At 39.7% G+C, this 23,532-nt stretch overlaps 1 protein-coding gene across 2 annotated transcripts in view; it reads right to left on the bottom strand.

Moving 5' to 3' along the window:
• The window catches only part of MAP3K20 (mitogen-activated protein kinase kinase kinase 20), a 93,401-nt gene that overhangs the window by 59,181 nt on the left and 10,688 nt on the right, over positions 1-23,532 (bottom strand). For both annotated transcript variants that reach the window (XM_086465110.1, XM_086465111.1), the window contains one exon: positions 2,626-2,713. In XM_086465110.1, the coding sequence (XP_086321236.1) occupies positions 2,626-2,713 (88 nt within the window). The remainder of the gene's footprint in view (positions 1-2,625; positions 2,714-23,532) is intronic.

The raw sequence follows: 23,532 nt of genomic DNA, 5'->3' as shown, positions 1-23,532 counted from the left end.
AGCTGAAGGGAGCCTCTGCAGGAGACAGAAGTGTTGTTCTGATGTCACCAAAAGAGGAGTAAGCTGCTGACTTGCACAGTTCCTCAATTAAAACATAAGCTTTTTTTACCCATGATGTCATATCCATCTTATAAATGGATTCTTCAGGAACAGGGTGGCTGCATGCTTTGCATGCCTTCACAATGCATAATTTGATCCACCAGGGTCAGGGACAACTCTGCTCCCTAAGCCCTCTGCCACTCCGTGTGAACAGAGGCAGGCAAGCTTCAAACCACAAAGCTCGATCCTTTAGTATTTCTTCTACATATTTATTGTGCCACAGGTTTTTATTAGGAGCTTATGGATTTAGAAATCACATCGTGAGGATAATTTTCTGACAATAATGGGAGAGAGATACTTGCTTTAGACAGAATGCCTGACTGGGCCCACCCTGTGATGGGCTGTAGGATACGCATTAAGTTTCTGTGCAGACAGGGGGCACAACCTCCGAGAACCTTTTGGGAGGAAGCAGCTGCAGCCAAAAAACAGATCTGAAAGCTACTCATTGAAACCGCTGTTGACAGAGACAGTCAGCCACATCTAGAATGATGTGATACATGGTAGCAGCTTGCCAGGCGAGATGATCGCTTACAACACTGATATACAGCCCAGCAGGGAAAGGTGTTTTGACTGCAGATATGGTGTTTCTCAGAGAACTCTGACATAAGAAGTTATGTGCAGCTAATGCTCGGTACATGCCAATGCTGGGCTAAATGCCCTCATCTCCATCACTCTGAAGAAACATTAGTTTCTCAGGATTTCTTCTTGTTTGGGATCTTCCCTCATAAGAAATGGATCTCTAACTAAACACAGGATTAAGTCTGCAACACTGAAGGCCATCCAGAAGATCACGGAGTGAAAATCCCTCTAAAAGATATTTCAAGCACAATTAACATTTCTTTTCTCAGTAGCCATTCTCTCATTTGAAACTGGTGTGGGGAAATGGAGACTTGCTTCCCTTCCAACCCACAGGACTCCAGTCTCCTTGGAAGTTGTAGGGAGAACCAATGCAGTTTGTCAAAAAAAGCCTTTTTCTTTAGCCAGGGTGGAATCAGAGCTCCCCAAATAACAAAGTGGTTGGACTACACAGTGTAGTCTCTTTCTCACAGACAGTTAAAGAATCCCCATTCCCAATGACATAATGAACTACTTCAGCTGCTGTCTGTCCTGTGACTGGCAAGCAGGTCAAATGTCCTCTGAACACTGACCTTTTCTGAGATCAAACTGAGGACTTTCTGATCCAGACATCATTCTGAGTTGTTGATTACACATCTCATTTGTTACTCCGCTTGCTAGTTTACACTTGTTACGCTTCTGTTATAAATTATAGTAAAATTACATTACTTGATTTATTACTTTCTGTTATTTTTAATGCTTCAAGAAGGTATTCAAGTTCCTGTCTATATGCTATCACCAGCACATTCTCTGAGTGGTTTGGACTGGGGTCACCTTCATGCACCTCTGGAGTACTGGTTGCAACACCATGACCTCCAGTAGACTCATACTCCTGTGAGTAAAGCTCCCCATGCCCTGAACAGTGCTGTATCTCACATGCGCTCCCACCGGATTACACTGCCATCTACTGTGATAATCGGATGTCTAAGAGACAGGTAGAAATAACTGAATTTTCACAGGTCCTGTCCACCATCTAAGAACCAATAAAAACCTGAATGGCAGTGTTTCAAACTGATATCAGGCTGCGCCACATGCAAAGACTACTCTTGACATCAAACTCTTTGAAGTGTTACAGACATGCCAAAACGTACCTCCTAATCCATGCTTTCATGGTTTTCACCTCTCCAAACATTTGTTTCAGCAGATGGGAGATTTCTTTGCTTTCGGTTTGTTTTCTACTACTATCTTACCTAGTTTCTCCCATACAGGAAAGGGAGAAATTACATTCTGCAATGTAATTTTATATCTGGACCAACTCCCAAGATAAGGGAAGGAAGCCTGAAGTGGTGGAAAGAAAAAAACCAAAAAACAACAAACCAAGCCACGAACAAAACCACAAAATCCAACCTCCACATAATTCTAGGAATGCCAGAACAAACGAAACCTAGTTTCCAGTGAATGAATTGAGTTGTCTTATGGTGTCTAATAAATCCTTGACTCCATTTCAAGCTCTTCCCATAGCTGGGAAGTTCCCAAAGCAGATTCTCCTATTTTGAGTGCAGGCAGAATTCACAGTGCAGCTTTGCTTTGAGCAGACTCTCAGCCTTCCCTTCTCACAGAACTTGCCAGAACTTCATATCATGAAAACCTTGACTTCTGTCACACATCAGTTAAAACAGAAAAGCAATTCACAGAACACAGTAAGAGAACACAGTGAAAGCTTCTATTTAAAGGAGTGCTGAGTTTGTGCATTAAGAACACCCTAGGCTCCAGCTGCCTCTGCTGCTACCAGCCACGCTCCCAGCCTGGTTCCCACCTCCAGCACTCCCATTTACACTGAGGCAGGTGGTACTGAGCACCCTAACATTCAAAGAAGGCCAAAACAATTACCAAAACACTGAAACTGGGTAAAGCTAATACCTTGTAACATTGGAGTTTTACAGAATTGAGACAAAGGTCAAAAATCCTTACCTGTAACTATGCCATAATTTGGAGGTTCAATGACAGCTCCATAGAACTGAATGATGTTTTTGTGACTGAGCACACTGAGTATTTCTGCCTGTTGCAAACAAACAAGTAAATTAGTCAATTAAGAACGGTGCATTTACTATGATACTTTATTTTATACCCAAGCAGATATACACATACGTATAACCACACACACAGACGTATCTAGGAAAGACTATTCACAAATGCTTGGCATTTGAAAACCTCATGAGAGAGTTTGGCAGATGAATGCTTCGTATGTTTGGGAAAAAAAAAATTTAAATTTCAGACTATTCTTTCATGGCCAAGGCACAGATGTAGAAGCTATGCCTTTGGAAAAACTGAAGGACTTGGAAAACTTTGTTCAAAGAAAGTTCTGGGATGTTTGGCAGAGTTGCAGCAGTCCTATCCAGAATTTGTGTTTATGCACAAAGTACTATGGGTTCAGAGAGTCCAGCGCTTCAGGCTGTTAAGAGCATACCATGCACACACAGCTCCATCCAATATTTACTGGAAACGTGGAGTTTCCAGACATGCGCTGTAGAGTCTGACTGAATAGTCACAGCAAGCATGCTTGAGACTGCCAAATAGCCAGCAGTGCAGCTGCAACTGCTCCTCAGAGCAGACTGCAGATGTTTGGAAATTCTGAATAAATACACAAAACCTTCAAATTCCACTTGAACAATGCTTCTACATTTGAGAAATGGACTGTAAAAGAACGAGAGCATATCCACAGACAGTAAGACACATAGGCCCTGTGTTTTTAGAGCGAAAAGAAGGTCAGGTATCTCCTTCAAGGTCTCTCAACAGGTTCCCCTCTGTAGTACATTAAATACTCAAAAGATTTTACATATATGTTTTTACACATATTTATGTATTATGCAAATACAGATATATACTATTATATATTTTTCTATACAGCAATGCATTACTTTAAGACACTGAGATTATGTTAACTCCATACCATTCAAGACCATCTAACAAGAACAAAATCACTATTAATTCCTCTAAACTTAATCAAAAGTATCTGACCTGACAGATCCCTTCTCAGATCTGTTGACCTGCTGTAGAAGTGTTGCTGTTTACCTGCAAGTCTTCCCACATTTGCTTAGATAGTTGCCAATTAAATTATTTTGTGGCCTTATAGATTCACTGAAGACAGGAAGGCTATAGCAGCTTTGATGCAGAAAACGATTGTACATCAGCTAGTGTTACTGTAGTAAATGTATAGACACAGCAATACAATATTTTTTTTGGCCTGTGTTTTATACTGGTACCATAATACGTGTGTCATTACAGATAAAGGCATCAGATGGCTCAATTTTTTGCTGTTGTTGCTGTTTAAAGCCTTTTCTGAGCAACTTCAACACAGTTTTGAATTAAGACCTTTAGCTAATGCACCAACATTTACACATAATGAACTAAAGCTTTGAACTTAGCTTGGATTGCACTAGTTCTTCATGCTGCTTAGCCTGCTTAGCAAGGGAAACAGTGTTACTGTGAAGTGAGTCATCTTTTTTCACCATACCACAAAAGCAGTTTTTAAATGTACACTGTTTTCAGCAAATCATACTGCAGACTGACTCACCCACAAGTTCATGTTTACATGTTTACAATGCACGTACCTTACAGGTCATTAGAATTAAATTGACTGGTCTCACATTTAACTTTCCTGTGGCATAATGTATTTAGGTCCTGGCTACAGAAGCAAGACTAGATGAATCTTTCTAGGGAATGATTAAATATGCCACATGATGAACATACACAAGTGCCATATCTCCCTATTCCACTGCAGCAACGTGCAGAACCCAGTGACTGTCCTCCATCTCACATAAGATGCTGCTGGATCCAGTAAAAGCCCACCCAGAGTCACTGGACAACAGGAGGGACTGCACTGCAGCCACACCACCAGCAAAATCCAGGCCTACCAATCACCCAGTGCTACCATGAAATGGACACAAGCAAGATAGAAGCACTGGGCCAAGAAGATGAGTCCTTCACTGCTGCAGGCATACTGACACACAGTGCTTTTATTATTTGGAGAGTCAAAAATTATTTTCTAAGATTATCTTATTTACAGAATATTACACACTAAGATCACATTCCAGGAGTATGAAGAAATGCTGTGTCGACCGTGGCTAATAACATCATCTTCACATTGCTGTTCATACTCTAAATTGAGATTTAACAGAACCAAAGCAGGCTTCCATCTAAGAATAAGGAAAGGCACCTAATTGCCCACAGATATCCAAAATAAGAACTGGGGAGAAAAAATTGCCAATTCTTTCTAAGGACCATTACTTCTGAAAGAAATTCTTTCTAAACACTTTTAATCACTCTGCTGTTGTTAGCACTAGTGATTCTAGACTATTCCTTTCATGTTTTGGTCTTTTCAGTTGCTACAGATCATCTGTGAACTCTATTAGCCAATTTAAAGATGCTTATTCCTTACAGTGAGAACCAGATGCAAGTCAATCCACATCTCTGAAGCTTTTTTTGACAAGAAGGTGCCATATTTCAATGAAAGACTGACTTTCAGATAGCAAATTACAGAGTGGAGGTTAAAGTCTGGTATTTCAATGGTCTCTTAGGCACTTACAATAATATTTAGAATCACATTTAAGTATCAAACTCATACTTAAATCCAAAATGCCTAAATACTTGGAAGAAAATCCTTCCACGCATCTGTCTGCCTAAAGGCTACTGAAGAAGCGAGCCCTCACTGGCTTGGGCATGATACACTCACTTCCCTTGGTAAAGCTGTTATCTGTCTTAAGCATCTACTTCCTTCCTAAAGCCATGGTGATGACAACTAAGAATTCTTCAGTTATTTCATTATATTACTGTTTTGTGTGAAAGACAGATTATTTTTTTTAAAACGTTGGATCAAAGCAGAACTAGAAGGAGCTCAGTTGAAGGAAAGGTACAATACAAACAAGTAAATACAAACTCCTTGGACATAACAGAGACACAGACACACAAGACGACTACAGTTGAGCTGAATATTATGCTTAGTCCCATGATAAGCTTAGTCACAGCCTGGTAGTGATCATCAAACCACGCTAAAACCATTCAGCCTGTACTTACACCACAAGTATGGGTGAAATTATGTCCCTCTCTTGAGTCCTGATGAAGGGAATTACAGACTAGATGCTGTTTCTTGAAGTCAAAGAGATTCAGAAGTCTAAACAAACCTAATCCACTCTTTACATAATTCAACCACTACCATGAAATCCAAGGTCACAGCAAATTACTCTAAAAACATTTTAATTTAATTCTCACTTACTGGCTCCTGTGGCGTTACTGTAAATCAAACCCAATTCATAAGACAACTACAGTATAAGACTTAGGAACTCAGGTAATCCTGCAGTGCACAAACTAATTGTGTCCTATGAACCATGGTATGGATCACAGTGCTTAACAGCTAATTTATTTTTATGCCTGTTTAATCTCTGCTTATTGACATATGTGAAATTATCAGTCACCTATGACTGACATCACCCTACAGCTGCCTATAGACCTGCTAGCACTGCTCTTAACCTTCTAGTACAAACAACTATGCATGAATACCCATATTCTCAGTATTTTCAGCAGCTAAAAACACGGTCCTCCTCTAGGGCTTTGTCTGTGTTCAGCAATTACTGAACAGAAACCACCACATCGATTTCGAGTGTGGCCAGCAGCAGATGAGGGGACAAAGCAAGCTACCTGGACAGCGTGGTGCCATTACAAGCAGCACAAGCCTCAGCTCACCGGGATGACACAAGTCCTAGCTTGCTTTAGCTCTGTCCAGCACCAGTGCAGCAAGAGCAGCAATCACAGCTTAGCTCTGACAGATCTTCAAGGACAGCACCGACTGCAGATGTGGGCAATGGCCACCTGATGCTGAGCTGGCATTACTTGGGAACGCCAACAAGGCCACATCATCAGATCTTTAATTGCAGCCACAAAGACACTAAGGATGTGGACGGAGGCACTTTTCTTACAGCTGTGTTATTGCCTGCCAGCTACTCATACCAGCCGCAGCTGCTCTCGTTAGAGCTCCCTGTCCCAAGGCAGCTAAAGTTAGCAAAGACCAAACAACTCAGCATATTTTAGTCACTCTGGTCCTCCTTCGAAATATGTTAGAAAGTTGTTACACTGGCACTTGTAGTCAAAAGAAGTGACCAAGGGTTTGGGCTAGCAGCCTATTCCAGCAGCACAGATGGACATGCAAAAGAACATCTGTCCACAGAGTTTTTTCAGTATCCAAAGACTTTTTTGCTTGGGTCCAGGCAAACTGGGCCCACAGCAACTTAATCACCATTTCTTGCAGGTCCCTTTGGAGCCACTGGCTGGAAAGGACAAAGTACAGCCACCCTTCCACCTTGGTCCGAGCATGATGGTTTACGATTAACACAGGAAATAGCTGCAGCCCCTTGTCAGACCATCGGGTCAGCCAGCAGCCAATCAACTCGTCTGTTAATAAATCAGTTCACTGCACAGCAAGAGGCACCTTCACTCCATGCAAAATTACAGGGTTAGACATGGTTAGCTGCTTATGGAATCGGATTAATACAACTTCCTTAACTGCCTTCTAATATTTATATTACATTGTGCAATAGTTTGGTTATTTACTTTTCCAAAGAAATGTTTGCCATGTTCATTAAGGAGATATTTATACACACGTAAGGCAGCTTAGAAAAGATATTTTTTCTTAAGTCTTGTAGCATTTTAAACACTTTGACCTCTGTTATGTTCCTGGGAGAGTTGCAACTTAGCTACTCTCAGGGGGTTTTACAGTCTAATAAAAGAGGAGCTGAAAGAGGCCAGCTGATGTTTTATTAAAATCATTCTATTTACTGACAACCACATACAAAAAGATATAAAAAGCTAACACAAATCAATCCCAAACCTTTATTTCCAGATTCCTGCTCAAAAATACATTCAGTCTGTGTCCATGTCTCAAGAACGCTCTCCTGTGAATTCACTGACGTCTCATAAGGGATGATGTCTCTTATAATACACTAGTTTCTCTAGGTAAATGAGCCCAAACCATCATTTTACAGACATAACATGAAGACAATCAGCATCTAAAGCTACAGTTCAGCTACAAAACACTAGAAAAATATGCATCTTAGAATCCTACAGGTTTATGATTTTTTTAATGTAATCCTGACAAATCATTAAGTAAAAAAAAATGCATACTTTTTCAAATATATTTATGTTTTACATGCTTTAACATAAATATTGTACAGCCTGATGATTCTTTTTAAATCACATTAAGGTTTTGATAGAAGCCAAAAATTACCCACAGCAGATATTTTTTACTACTTCATTGTTTCTATCCTTTCGAAAGTTAAACTGAATACAATTCTTAACGAGCAGGATACAGAAACAGTTTATGTAATTTAGCTCTTTCTGGATTATTATCATGCCATGTCTTAGACAACTAATGTTCTGTTCATTGCTAACAAATGTTCCTGTCAATATGCAACAAATAAAGGGATATATAAAGAATTTTAGAAACATAAAAACTTGTAAGAAGAATTTTACAGCAGGGATGTTATGCAATTATTACAGTTTTTAACATTAAAAAGAAAATCAAGAAGATACAAAAAATTATGAGAACAGACAAAACAGGAGGCAAAGTCCTAAGTTTTTATTTTGTAAGGAAAACAATATATGAAGGTTTTGTGCTTTGAGGTCCTTAAGAACAACGCTATTAATAAGCAAAGCACATTGATTATCCAGTTCAGAGAATGTTTATTAAAGCTATCAAACTGTCTTTGATACTAACAAAGCAAGAGGAAAACCCCATGAACATGGCAAAGCCAAAGAATCCTCAGTGAGATTTTTTAACAGCAAATAAGCAGAGTTAACACATGCTTAGATGTGCTGTAGGTACCCTCTCAGCACAAATGCATTACCAGCCCTTTCAAAAGGCAGTCACGGTTCTTAAAACTGTGGCTGTGTATCACTTAAAGCTGTCTGAGTTTGGGGTTCGGTTTTAGTATTCATTTAGACAGTCACTTACCCAAAATACAGGCTATTTCCTATAGCCCATTAACAAGTTAAAACTCTGCCAGCATATGCTATGTCTTAGAAGACAGCTATATATTTGGAGTCACAGGGATACTATTTCACAAACCACACAGAAAAGAAGGGTTAAATTACATTCTCAAATTGATGCCATCAGCACTTCTGTCAACAACAGAATTAAATTCTCATAAGTACATCTACAATGATGTACAAAACACGTATTTAAGAGCATTTTGATCTAGCAAATGTTTCAAAGCATCAAATTTGCATCCAAAATTACGTCCTATGCTGTTACAAGTCCCAGAGACTAAAAGTGGAAAGGAAACGAATAAATTCTCATTGCTATATAATTATCTTATTATTTTAAACCCATTGTTTTGTATCACAACACAATTCTCATTTTTGGAAATACTGTGGTAGAAACACACACTTTGAATACCTTGTATTGACTTTTAGGTTGAAATCTTGAAAGAAAAAAGAAAACCACATCACCAAGATACCTCAGTTCTGTTAAACTGTCATAACATACTGTGCTGAAGGAAAATGGAGATAAATTTATTATGTGCTGTTACAGGTTCACCCCATCTTAAGTAATTTACTTCAAAGTGTTTCATTTGCACCATGCAGTAGCAAACGTGTATGAGTATTTTTGGAGGTAAGGAACACTGTAGGGCATGTTAGTGGTAAAATATATTGGATACCGACCATCTGAAAAGAAAACGGAGTTTTACTATCTCCTGTAACTTTTTATAGCAACCTTTGCGTGTAACTTGGAAGTTTTAAGAATAATTTGAAGTCTATAGGACTAGGAGTACTATCTAGTGAATTCAGAACATCCCTGTCAAAACACTGCAAAGGCTTGCTCAAGCTCATGGAAAGCAGGTTGGTCCCTCCAAAAATCACTGGGAGAGCTGTCCTTGTGATGAGGCAGCAGACCTCCTGCCTTATGGAGAGAGAGGGATTTAGATGAAGCCAACTGGCTCAATCCTGCCACTGACATACATCAGATGAGTACAATAACCACATGGAGCCCACCCAGCAGTAACTGCGCAATTGCAGGATCATGGTGTCGGTCTTCTTTGATGGGGGTTAAAAACTTACTGTATCAATGAGAGAAGAGGCTGTTAACAGAAGCTGCAACATTTAGGATAAAACTAAGCAAGGGCACTTCCTGCAGAAAATCCTTACGGAATGTTTAAAGGCACAAAGATCGTGGACAAATAACTGATTTTCACATAGATTTCAACTAGAAATCCACAACGGCCAAATATATCCCACAGGAGCGTACAGCTTGAGATTGTACCAGCATTTAATATTAAGGTACCTGATAAAGGGAGATCTATCTGCCAAAAATAAAAAGAGTAGTTTGGATTTCACTAGTGTTAGTCATAGTTAGTAAAACCCTTCAAAACACACATAAACTACATATTTGCAATGGTGTAAGAGTTTAGAAATGAATAATGTCCTGCAATATTATAAATATTTCATTCAGGCAGATTTAGAGTAAGAAGCTGCCTCCAGCTGCAAAGCAATACCAGCAATTGAACAGAAACAATAGGTGAACTAAACAGCAGGTTTGAAATATCTGAGCTCCCACAGAGCAGTTTATTTCCAGCAATCATCATTTCTCTTCTCAATGTTGGTAAATGTTCCCATTTACTCACAATCATTTTAAACGCAAACCTGCTTTGACTATAGAGTACAGCAACAAAACCCATGACATCTCTAAAATACAAGGGAGTAACAAAACATGAAACTTTCTGACTCCCTACTCGCTCCACAGGTGAGCAGGTATCATGGCTAATATGCAACACCTGAATTTTTCCAGACCCAACAAATGGAAAAATATCCAAGGAAAGTATTTCTGAATTCAAAGTTCCTGTAAGTCTCATGAGTGCCTTGTTGGAAAGACATTCTGGTATGACAGTAATGGCAAAACCAATCCCCTCTGAAGGGGTCTCTTGCAGTGGTTAGGAGTAACAGAAGAGAAAACAATGTCAAAGAAACTGTATCTGGAGAAATGCCATGTCTATACATATCCAGCTAGAGCAGTGATTTTTTCTGAGGTCTGAACAGTATTAGTAAGGAATCTGGATAAGATAACTGAGAAGAACAAGTCCAAACTCATTATCCAGTGGCTTTTGCTGAACAATTAGCACAGACTCCAACAGAGACAGCAGCAGCTATATTCAAGGATCCTGAGCCACTCCTCTAAAGTAGCAATGAGCTTTCCACTGAAGTATTTTCTCAAACTTGATCATGAAAATCGTACTTTAATGAAGGGGAAAAAAAAAAAATCATATTCTTGATAAGCACTCACTTTAAGCCTGTCTAAGAGTAGGTAAACCCAACCTACTGTAGCTAATGATAAGGACAGCACTTGACAGGGAACCCTCTTACTGGAATCCCAGTGCTTGTTATAATTCCAGAAAATGTTCTTCAACCAGACAGGCTGAGCCCACCCTCATGAAAACAGCACGTCCCAAGATGCATTAATTTCCTGTTGTATTTTAACAGCAACTGCTGGGGAACAATGTAGGGTTTTGCTTTCCACAGGCTATTGGAGCTCTGTAGAAGGCTCTCCTCAATTATCAATCAAAAATGACATGCCCCTGCAGAAAAGCAAAGAATAGCTCTCTAGCCAGAGACCACTTACTTTAAAAAGACACAAAACTTTCAGCACAGAAATTCTGGCTGTGACCAGCTGGCATAAAAGAAAGTACAGGAAGTAGTTGCCAACTACAGGCATTCTTCAAATGAAGTATTTGAGAGTCTTCCAAGGACATGACGCATTTTTCATGCCACATTTACCTGTGCCATAGCACAAGTTCACAAAATCCAGGGTTTTCAAGAAAAGGAGTTGTCACCACCATCTGAATCTCTGACTGTTGTGCATTATCTGAATGATGCACATCATGGTTTTATGTGCAACTATCCAAATAATCCACCATTAATCATGGTGAAGTCTTCACCATGCATCTGCTTCCAGTTTTGGTTTTAGCATGTATTCGCAACAGATCACCTTCCTTCCTGAATCCAGAGTAGCAATCTGTCTCTGTGACTTACCAAGTCTTCTTTTTATCATGACTCAAGCAGGAGGCATCCTTCCTCAGGTTACAGTCAGATCTCCCTTTCACCTTGCTGAGACTGGCAACAACATAAGCAAGAAAAGCCTCCGGGAACACAGGACTCCAAACTCCACCAAAATTTGACTCATACCTTCCCCAACTATGACTGTCCTTCAGCCAAGACCATGCCATCAAGCAATAGCCAGAACAACAGACTTCGCAGCAGCTCTCTGGCTGTGACCACACTACCACCTAGACCACTATGGATCAGAGTCTCCATTCCCAACAGAACTGAAGTTTCAGGACATAAATTACTTACCTGCTTTTCAGAAAAGTTATTCTTCTTTGTCTAAGACTGAAAATTGTATTTTACTTAGAAACTTGGCTCAAATGCTACCCCTACTGGGTAGTGATGGTCAAAAAATGAAACTAGACAAAATTCCTGAAATTTCAAACTTTTACCTTTTTGCAAAGTAGATCTGCTGTTTATTTTTTTCTTGGGATTCTTCAGGCTACCTTCACCATATCTCAACCCTTTTCCATTAAGACAAAAAAAATTCATATAAAACAATGTCCAAGATAAAACCCATAGAAGAAAACTAGCAATATTTAAAAATTGGTTTTAGTGTCATAAAACCACATTTATTAGTATTACTGTACTACGTATTTCTCACACGTAAATTCAGCTTTTCCCCCACTTCCCTTTGATTAATTTCTTGTACACAGAACTCCTTATCTTATCTAGATTTCTTTATAGCTATCTGCTTACACGGATATGTCAATAACATTACATTTCTAATCCTTGTAAAAAAAAATTGTTTTCAGAAAAGCAAACCCTCTTTTCAAAATTATGTTGACATCATATCTATATAAGAATACAAGTGGTCAGCCTCAAAATAAACTGTTTAAAAAGGCAATAACTAAAATACCAGTATTTCTGAACTCTGTAGAAACTGGAAATCTGGAAGAATCTCTCTAGAACAATGATAGAGACTAATTACAGAGTGACACGGTATCCTATGAAAGCAGTGGCTTTGAGTTTCATGAACAGCAGACCATCAGGAAGCAGCGAACTTGCACAGTTTTTGTACCACTACAGGATACCAAATTAAACCAAAAGTCTGACTTCCTCATCGTTCTCTAACCAAACATCAATATCCCGAGCCAGTTCCTTCCCCAAAGTTACGACAGAACGACCAGAGGTACCGTAACCACAGCCTTGGCTCTGTGGTTCGAAACTGCTCCAGAAAGAGCAAAACTGAATAATGAGCAAAACTAAAGAACATGAAGCCTAAGGTCCACTCCAACTCCTTTGTGATGGTTTGGTGGAAGAAAGCACCTGCAAGCAAGGAGCATATACTCTAAGGAGAGTTGGAATTATGGAAAAATCACAGCATCACACATGCTATTAATTCTCATTCTCCAAAATATACAAAATGTTTCTAAGAACTGCTCAAACTCACACATGAACAGATCAAAATTTCTAAAAGAATACAGATGCAGGAAAAAGTTGAAAACAGAAGACAGTTGAGTGCAAAAATAACAGTACTGCAATAATACTCCACAATGTAACTAACCACAGTACATTTTAGGGTAAACACGTAAAGGAAAAGAACATCTTGCAACCACGTTCAGCTTTGGCATTTCTCCATTTGTTTCTACTTCAACACCAGTAATCTGCACCTTCAGACTTTATTTGAATTTTCTGTTTCATCATTTTATTAGAAAGATCCCAGACACGTGAGAAAAATACATGAGGAATACCACACACATACTCCTGTTGGGGATTAAGAACATTTAAAAGGCCAGTTAGAAAATGGACATCATCTATTTTGTGATTACAAAACAACTGACTTCTGCTACTTCCTCCACCGCCCTGCACTGTGCTTCCCGAGGACCTGTAATAAATGAAACAGCAAAGAGGAAGAGTGAACGCTGCATTACATGAGCCCACAGGAACTTCAGGTCTGGGATCACGTTGTGCAGCATACCAATGAAATCCCCTTCCCATGGACTGTACCTGAAAAGCCAAAGAGGAGGCAACATGCTGCAGCTAATGACAAGTCCAGTCTGAATCTGAGCGCAGCAAAAAGAACTGGCATTTCTTCTCCTATTCTAGCAATGCCTGTAGTCCTCGTGTGATTATTAACGGTTTGATTTCTGCTCTGAGTACGACAAGGAACGTATTGGTGAAGTTCACTAAAATGAACTAAGCTCACGAGCTGGATACAGGGCCAAGGAGCTCCGTGCTGTTTCGGTGCCACAGAGCACATTCAAACCTGCAACATCTCCTTTGGTGTGGAAGAATAACAGCATCACGTATACCACAGCTTCCCGTTTTCCAACACCAGAGGCATGCAAAAACTCATCTGAGGACTATTTTAATTTACCTATAGGGAGAAATCAACTCCCATCAATAATCAGACAGGAGCAAATGTAATTTTCCATGCCACCTTCAGGTCAACCAAGGTTGGGATGACTTTAAGCATTCTGTGTCATCCAAGCAAAATCACCCTGTAGCCATACTGATCACAAAGTAATGCTGCCCAAGACACATCTCTCCAGCAGGCACAGCCAGAACTCTTTTCCACCCTGTCAGAGTGCTGTATGGCTACATGACATTTCACCTCCCTTTCCACATGTGCTGCTACCGTGCTGTGCACTTTACTTGCACCATTGGTGTGCTGAGGGTGCTCACTTTTAGCAGACAATTCCCTGATTCCAGGAAAAGTCCTTCCTTCTGCCTGGAAAAAAAAAAAGAAGAAATGGAGCTTAGGAAGGCTAACTCTTACAAGAAAGATGCAGTATTGGCAGGAAAAAAGCACCCAGAGAAACATTTCTTCTTCTGTTCAAGAAGAGTTAGTGGAATCTTGTTATTAGTGTTCAGTGTTCCTATAAAGAGGGTTTGGCTGATCCTATATATCCAGAAGGCAGTCATAACCCTTCCACGTTTTTTCCTTCTTGAGTTTGAATTGTTGCAGTTTGGAGGGCTTCGAGTTTCTCCTCAAGGTCAATTTTCTCAATTATCTCTGTCTTTATCAAATCTGGATATTAACTGCCGTAGTTGGCTCTGGCTGGAGAATGTAAGACCATTTGGAGATTACCGTTGCACAGAGCAAGCATGATGGTCTTGCATATTATTGCAAACCTTGCAAATATGATTTATTAATATTTCAACCATTAATTATTCCATATTGTTTCCTCCAGGACAGCACCTTACTGTTAGTTCCAGAGATGGTTTGGAAAGGAAGAATTATTTTTAGTTTTAGCTAGGTAAAGATTACATTCCTATCTTTAGCATTTTCAGGACAAGTTAGTGATGAATACTCATAAATCTTGCTAAAAACCTGACTATGTTTTTAGCTAATAAACTGTTGGAGAAATAAAGACATTTCCTACAGAGCAAAAGTAAAATTCTACTCTGCCAACATTTGGAGAAAACTGAGCATTTAAATTGGGTCAATGATGCATCTAACTTTAGGTGCCTACAATCAAAAATGATCTTCATACTGCTTCAAGTTCTCCATTGCTTGCTCCCATTACTACCAAAATACCAAAAAAAAGGCAAAACTCTTTTTTTTTAAAAAAAGAAATCTTGAGGAACACAGATCTTAAGCCTTTAAAAGTGTCCTGCATCTTTTCATATGTCTTCACTGTTTAGTTTAGACTAACATACCTTTATTATTGTGTATGTACAAAAAGAAAGCACAAAGTGTAACAGCCTTCTGAAAAATACTGCTTTTGTTGTTCAAAGTCTCCCTATTGAATTCAGAATTTGACGAGTTGAAGTAAATGGTGGTGCTAGAATAACACTGAAGTTGTAGAATTCAGATCCCAATTCTTCCAAATACATTGTTTTAAGATACAGAGCTTCTGTAAAATGAGAGGAAGTGAAATTCCTCATTCTTTTAAAAGCTGTGTACAGGGATGGATTTTCACAATGATGAACAGCCTAATCGGAGTGAAGAATCCTCAACTGAAAGCTCACAAAGGGACTCCTCTATCCCTTCTCCATTTTTTCATTTCCACTTTTCTCTTGAAAGCGGTTTCTCACCGGAGAACCTGAAGAGTGAGATTTTAAAGTATAGGACTGAAATCCATCAAACCCAGGACTGTGGTCCAAACCCAACCAGCTGTCAAACCCGGAGATATGAATGTATGCTCACTTCTGCCTAATAAAATTTGAATCAAACACTTTGCATCTGATTCTCCATGTGAGCTTTTATGCAAACTTCTAAAGTGCAAGGAATCCTGGGGTGGAAGAGCTATTCTGAGAGCTTTCACATAGTTCATGTAATTAGGGAAACCACTTCCTTTGATTGTAAGTGTTCAAAACAGCTGAATTTCTTCTTTCAAAGGAACTCTGTGATTTGGGTCATCTCTTTTACTTGCTCTTTCATGTTTCTCAAGATGAGAGGTGAGACTGTAGAGCACATTATTTAGAAAAAAAAAAAGATTCCACTTTTTGTTTTAGGGATTGAACTTAGACTATTCAAAAGGTTGCCATTTTGAAATCTATCTTTCTTTCCCTCCCTCTGTTTCCTTCCTTTTCTGATAAGCTCTTCAGTGGCTCCAGCGAACATAGTCCAAAATGCCAATTTAAACCTAAGGGAAAACTGAAATACGGTACATAAAGGAAAAGGGACTCTCATTTTCCTTTGTACGGTTGTGGCTGAATATGTAATTATAAAGAAGCTCGAGCTGCAGGATCTCAGTCCCCATGTCAGCTTTATTTTTTTAATGGTTCTAAACATTGACCAAGCAAAAAGGCAGAAATACACATTTTAAAAGACAAACAAAGCAGCTGCCCTGGTCTTTGAAATGGGACTGTGGGTTTCTTCTTTCCCAAAAAGGGAACTTGGGTCACAGTTTCAAGGCAACGATCATGTCACTAGAGCTAACAGACGATGCCAGCGTCGTTACAGAATCAAGTGTCACTTGCCCTGAATTTCTTGAGCCAGGCACCCCATTAGTGCTGTTACTCCACGTTCATCTCGGTAACAGCTGTAACGGGCAGGGAGTCTTCTCCCTTCTCAAAGCATAGCACAGAAACACAGTCATGAAAAAGCAGAAGGTTTCATACTGCAGATTCGAAATTTATTAAGTAACAGCAGTATGCTTGTTTACCCCAGGAGGACCGAGCTTTATTCCTGGTCAGTGAAAAACTGCTGGACTCCTTCCAGAATTGTAGCGCTAACAGGGAAGCAGTTTGCAATGGGAACAGAGTAAACCACTTGGGACACAGTGCGAGAAATCACATTCCTGACAACTTCTGCACAGGACAGATGAGACACTGGCTTGAAGAGAAGACTTTACAATAAAGACTTGTACATAAACAACTGAAAAAGCAAAAGTTAAGAGCAAAATGTGTGGTCCTAATGAGCGAGGTTCTGGATCTTGTGCTTGCCTTTAGGGCCCTCACAAACTCTTACAGGGGGTAGTAGCAGGGGGACATGCAAAAGGAAGAGCAATTTAACAGCTCTGAATTTTATTCCTTTGTTGTTACATACTTACATCACACGCAGCACCTCAGCATACACAGACACATCACAAAGAGGCAAAGTAAAAAGCCTTTTCCCTGGTTTAAGAGATTTACATAGCTCACCAAAAAGGAAAACCACCAATCACTACTTATAAGCCATCATCTGTGATAGGATTGCCTCAAATGCATCCAACATTTCTAAAATTAAGCTTATGATTAGACAAACAGTGATTTCTGTGCTTTTCCCCCTCTAACTACACAAAGGCACGCACTACGTTTTCTCTGCTCTGCGATTCTTCCAAGGAAGAGGAAAAGATGGAAAATGTCTTGGAAAATGTCACTCACTCACTCAAGGGTGCAGCAACTTGATTGCTTTAACAAGTTTCCACAACAACAACCTACTCACCTCTCCTATTCAGCCTCTGCCAGATAAAATTTTGCAGAGAGCCTGAGCTTTCATTGAAAAGCAGGCACACACCCAGCCTGCATTCCTGCCTTTTGGTTTTTCCACCTTCCAAAGACGAGCTTCGTACAAAGCAACTGCATGTTGTCTCGTGTCTACCAACAGCTTCCTCACTTCTCCTACAGCAGCTTGAGCATTTTTACAAACCATGTTTATGGTATGTACACTGTATGGTATGGAAACTCACATGCCTGATACACAAAACCCACAGCTATTTGGTCAGGTGTGTATCACGACATGATTTTTCCTCTCCCCTGCTTACAACATTTAGTCATAAGGAACCTAAATTTTCAGAAGTTTTAGAGTAAAATAAACGCTCAACCAGAGGCAGAAGAAGAAAAGGAAAAGGTGTGTGGCACGATCCCCTTTCAGTGACATCCAGGGGCCAGGCACTACTTCACCAAGGAGCTACGGCCGTAGAGGGGCCCCTCCAGCGTGCAAGAGGGTGCCCCGCTGTCTGGGCATCGGGCAGCCAAGCTGCAGAGGGGACCAAGGAGACACAGAAATGGTCACTATTACTTGAGCCACCCAGTTGCCCAGTGGAGCTGGCTTTCTTAAATAGAAATTATGTAGAATGTAGGTTTACTAAACATTAATCTAATAAATTAATATGTATTTGCAAACAGGAATCCTCTCCAGCAGATAACCTGTAACAGATTAAATACATTTAAAAAGACAAACAGGGAAGTCTGGAGGCAGCTGGATCAGAAAAGCAGCTCTGTATTTGCCCTTACTGGCCTCGTCTCCCCAGTCGGTTAGCTCAACTGAATACGAGAGAGAGTTAATGCTGTAGTTGTTCTCTGGGCTTCTCTGCAGACTCCGGCTAACATAAACAGGTCTGAATGTTTCCTTGTGACTTGTTTATATTGTCCCCTTAAAAAAGGAAACTTTCTCTATCAGCACCAGCAATAGGTAAATGTGAAATAACTTTTACAGTCTTAGTTGCACCGCTACAATTAAAAAGATTGATTTTCATGCTTCCCTTAAAGTTAGGATATATATTTTTATGTATTTTTCCTCAACTTTGTTTTCAGTGAAATCTTGTGTCCCAGACTCTTATACAATTCATGTGCAGCCAGTCAAAAATTAAGGAAAAAAAAAAGAGGGCATGTCTAGTCCTCCTATTAAGTGTTTTACTGCCCTCTTAAGAGGACAAAACACGTAGTTCACAATTCCATTGCTACCATGTGCATGGTGAATAGTTTTGGGTCCCCAACCAAAGATTGTGGCCCCCGTGCTCAGCTTTGGGTACACCTGTGAAAAATAGCCTTCAGGAGACCGATGGTCTCAGACTCAGATCACGTCAACCCCATCACAGATCCCTGTCTTCATTTGAACCATCACACAGGTGTGCAACAAGCCAGAAACTGTGTTAGAGTCAAACAATACTTCCATACCCCTCAACAGCAACTTTGGTATGATCAGAAACAATACTTTGTCATTCTGTATGCTGCAGTAAGTGTAAATTATTTAGAGTTCCCAGAGACTGCAACACCAACAGATTTCAATGTGGGTCATGGACATTTAAATTGTCAGCTGTCCCTCAAAGCACTTGAGACTCAAACATGCAATCACTTACCATACTCTAAAGTTACCACTAGCTCTCATCTGCCATGTGATTTGTACGTAACCTTGTTCTAAGGAAACTATACAGCTAGATAAACGTAGAGACAAGACTAACTTGAACCAACCCTCAATCACTTGAGCCTGCAACGGCCTAAAACACCACTTTGAGAGAAAAGGATTTCTTTCATATCCATGAGATTTCTATGGCAAAGATTCAGGACAGCTTAAACATCCAAAAATACCATTTTGCAGTTGATCACTTCAACAGAAGCTCAGGGTCAGACAATGTCGTGGGAGGGGAAACAAAAGAACGGCCATTTGATGTCAAGGGTTGCTAGCATGGAGAAATAAGCAACACAATCTCTCCTCCAAATGATAAATAACAACTGAGCCCATGCAAAAAGGGAACAGAAAAGGGAGAAACACTGTCCTGGTTTGACTGGGACAGAATCCCAGCCCAGCCATGCTAGGCAGGCCGTTAGCAGTTTCAAGTCAGCCAGGGCAGCTGCCCTGAGTCAGCTGCAGGTGTAGCCCATCCCATTGTGTCATGGTCATTATAAAGGGGGAAGGTGGGCTGAGAAAGGGGAGCTCCTGCGGGATTCCTCCTGCTCCTCCTCTGGTTTCTTCCTGCTCCTGAGGACTGCTCTCCTGTTGCGCATGACTGCTGCATGTTCATTTGGCTGAGTATAATTTTGTGTACTTTTGTTGGTATTGGTGCTGTTTCATTAAATCTGTTTTCATTTCTACCCATGGATTTCCTCTCCTTTTCCCTGATTCCCCTTCCTGGCTGGTGAGGGGTTGTTAGGTGACACAGCAACTGTTAATAGTTTAGCCATGCATATGGGCTAAATGTGGACAAACATATCTAGACCAAAGTAAACAAACAAAAAAAACCAAAAAAAACAAAAAAAAAACCCAAACCCCACACTTAACTGTGACTAAGTATTTACTGGTAACTTGAGCAACCCACTGTCAAGCAAATATTTGTAGCATATTGACAGAATAATTTTTAAGACAATATACAATGTAATTAAACTAATTATGAAACTAAAGAATATTTAATAGTATCCTAACAGGCTGCATACTGTATAGGGCAAAAAAGACAAGAAAAGAGTGCTTTCTAAACACAGACTTTCTCCCTATTCTAAACATTTATTTGTAATTTGTAGGAAAGTGGCATAAAAGCTTGTTCACCTGCAGATGTTGCACCTTCTGAAAAAACCAAAATTAAAGATAAGTGAGGTAAGAGGGTCTAAGCATTACTGAGACATTCCTAGCCCAGGGATCAGGCACAGCAACTTCCTGTGCCTCAACTAAGCAATGGCAACTGCACATGTATTCTTGACCAGCAGCACACATAAGGTAATTTTGCTTCATGCTGACAAAGTTTAGGGCAATTCAAGAGTCAAGCAAATGGAAGCAACAGGCAGATCTGGTGCATTTTAGCTCATTAATTTACCTGTTCATCAAGTTTGTTTATGTAGCAACTGTTCAAAGATACCCACCAGTCAATAGCAGGACACGTACACTTAACCCTTTACAATTTCAGTACAAAATCTGGTGGTTTAGCCGACAAAAGGATAGAGTAACTTCTTAAATATGGCTACAGTGACATTCCCAGCACTTGTGAAATTGCTTTTCATTTATTGCAAGCTAAGATGTCAGCTGACAGTCACTACGTCCCAACTGACCCAAAATAACTTTTGAAGCCACAGATTGCCAGTCTGGGCCCTGACATGTTAGTGTCATTGAAGCTGATGTCTAAATCAAATTAAGCCAAAACTGGCTTGATTAAACGAATTGGTATACACAAGCTTGTGTAAGTAGGAATCTCAAATTAAGCTGGTCAAAAAAATCTCAGTAAGCCACACAACTCATACTACAAATACTCATCATTTACATGAAGCAACGCTGTAAGACATTACTCATCTAATGAAAAATTTGGTATAAAAATGTTTAAATACACAGGTAAAAAAGTCTATTACAATAAAATGTAGCAAAAACCAGACAAATACGTTTCTGTGCCTGGACTGCTATGTTCCTGAGATTGTTTTGGAGAGCAGACACACAGAGGAATGAAGTTTCTTCTTAAAACAGGCAAAATGAAATAAAGCCTTTTCTTCCCAAGAATAATTGTATTCTGGCAACGCTACATCATCTTTCATTATATTGGTATCTCCCAAATACCAACGGGGTTTTGATTTCATTTTGGTTGCAACACATATGCCACTTGACACTAATGATACAGTTTTATCCAAAGCAACCACTAAGAAAATCTAATGCAGTGACTTTCTTGACATCTGAAAACATGATATTCACCTACAAAATACAGTCCTCCAGAAAATATCCCTTGAATGAAAGCCAAGAGTATGGCAAACTCAAAAACAGTCAAGAGATTTATTGCAGAAGGCAGTCCTACCCAAAACAATTTATTCTGCAAAACACAGAATATACAACAGCTGGAGCATCTGACCCCATTTTGACAACTTCCACAGTCTATAAAGGGTACTAAGTATCCTCTTGATACCTTTTGGGAATACCCTAGTCAGCACCGAGAGGAGTGCTCTAAGCCATCTCCTTTACCAAAAAAGAAACAGAAAAACCTGCAAAATAACCACTCTGTAAAACAGAAACAAAGACATTTTAAGATGCCCCTCTGATATAAAAAAATACAGTTTTATTTCTTTTTAGCTGTTAACAAGATACAGCAGCATTTCTTTAAATGAATACGGGGCTGGAAGTGTTCCCATGCAATCATTTACTCTATGGATATACAAACTTTCTTTTTTTTGTGAACTCTGTAATTTTCCAATATAGGCCCAGATATCTCTAGAAAGTTCTTATATTTGACTACTACACCTTATGTACGTTTACATAGCACACAGTTTAAGACCCCTCTCACCATTCATTAGCATAGCACCTGCACCAAAGGACTATGGGTTGCAAACACAGCATTTGTCATTCCCCCACTCTGAGTAGGAACCAGGTAAATTCAGACATTTCCTGGCAGATACTATCTCGAATCACTTGCAATACTTGCTGACTCAGACACGAGAGAGGTAAGGGAGTAGGAGCTCCTAGAGAGCGCTAATAAAATAATAAAAAAGCATGAAGATTGCCTTTTGTTACAGCCAGGTCCCAGTGCGAAGAGTCATTCAAGGCTGGCACCCAAGCACCCATACCAGCTATAAATCACAAGCAAAACCAACATCTACTATTTTTAGTCCTGTCAGGGATAAGTATCAACTTCAGTTTGGTTTGGTTTGTTTTGCTCTATTTTACTCTGCTGTTTTTCCTCTTGTTACTCTTGAAAGTCATTCCCAGTCCTTACTCTCATGACCCACATTAATATTACCACATGCTCTCTTTTAAGACTACAAACATGAATGAGGTAAGTCCAGCGACATGCATGTGGTTATAGTTAACCCATCCCCTTCGGATGGTACAGGCACAATCCATGTTTTCTGGACAGTCCCTTCCAGAAGTGGATCACAAAATGAAAAAAGTGAATAAGCTGCATTATATTCCATATGAAAAGTTTTATGAAGCATTAAAAGATGCCCTAAGGCTTACTGCACATGTATTAAATACAAGAAAAACCTGACAATATAAAATTAATTTCCATGGCAGTCAGACTTCTAGCGATACACCATCAAAACTAGTAAAAACATGTTTTTATTTTTGAGTCTCATAAAACTCAAATGCATTGCACAGACATGACTGAACAAAGCACGCACAGTTAAGCCTACTCAATTTAATATCTTTTATCTACAGGTTAGTTCTGTTAGTTTACCAGAAGTACTTCCCAAAAGATTACAGTTACATTTTACTGGTATTTTTTCCACCACTCTCCTGCAGTTTGCACAGACCACCACCAGCATTTTGAAGGAATCCAGGAACAGCTGTACTGCATGAAACCAAACAATCTTGTACCTAAGTACCACAGTTGTAACAGCTGAAGCAAGCAAATCAGATGCAATACTGCTGTCCATCAATAGCATGGAGACAGTTCATGGATCACAGAGTACTTCCAAGGAGCAGTGACATTGAAATTAAATTCAAATTTCAAATAAAATTCCAGCAGTAATAAATCTCCCGGTGAAGAACCACACTCCAGATCAGATGTCAGCTGCCAAAAATCAGCCACCAAAAGTACAGCCTTCAAAAGCAGTGACAAATAACAGGTGAACTTCAGAGACATACAGAAAATCAAAGGAGGTGAGTGCTATTCAGTGAAAAGCTAACATGGCAAGGCATAAAACAACATTTGTAACATTTCACTCCAGCGGTTA

The sequence above is a fragment of the Leptosomus discolor genome, chromosome 5 (assembly GCF_034619465.1).
Source record: "Leptosomus discolor isolate bLepDis1 chromosome 5, bLepDis1.hap2, whole genome shotgun sequence".
Taxonomy (NCBI): domain Eukaryota; kingdom Metazoa; phylum Chordata; class Aves; order Leptosomiformes; family Leptosomidae; genus Leptosomus; species Leptosomus discolor.
Note: the sequence above shows the minus strand (reverse complement) of the source record. Positions and strands in the feature narration are given on the sequence as shown.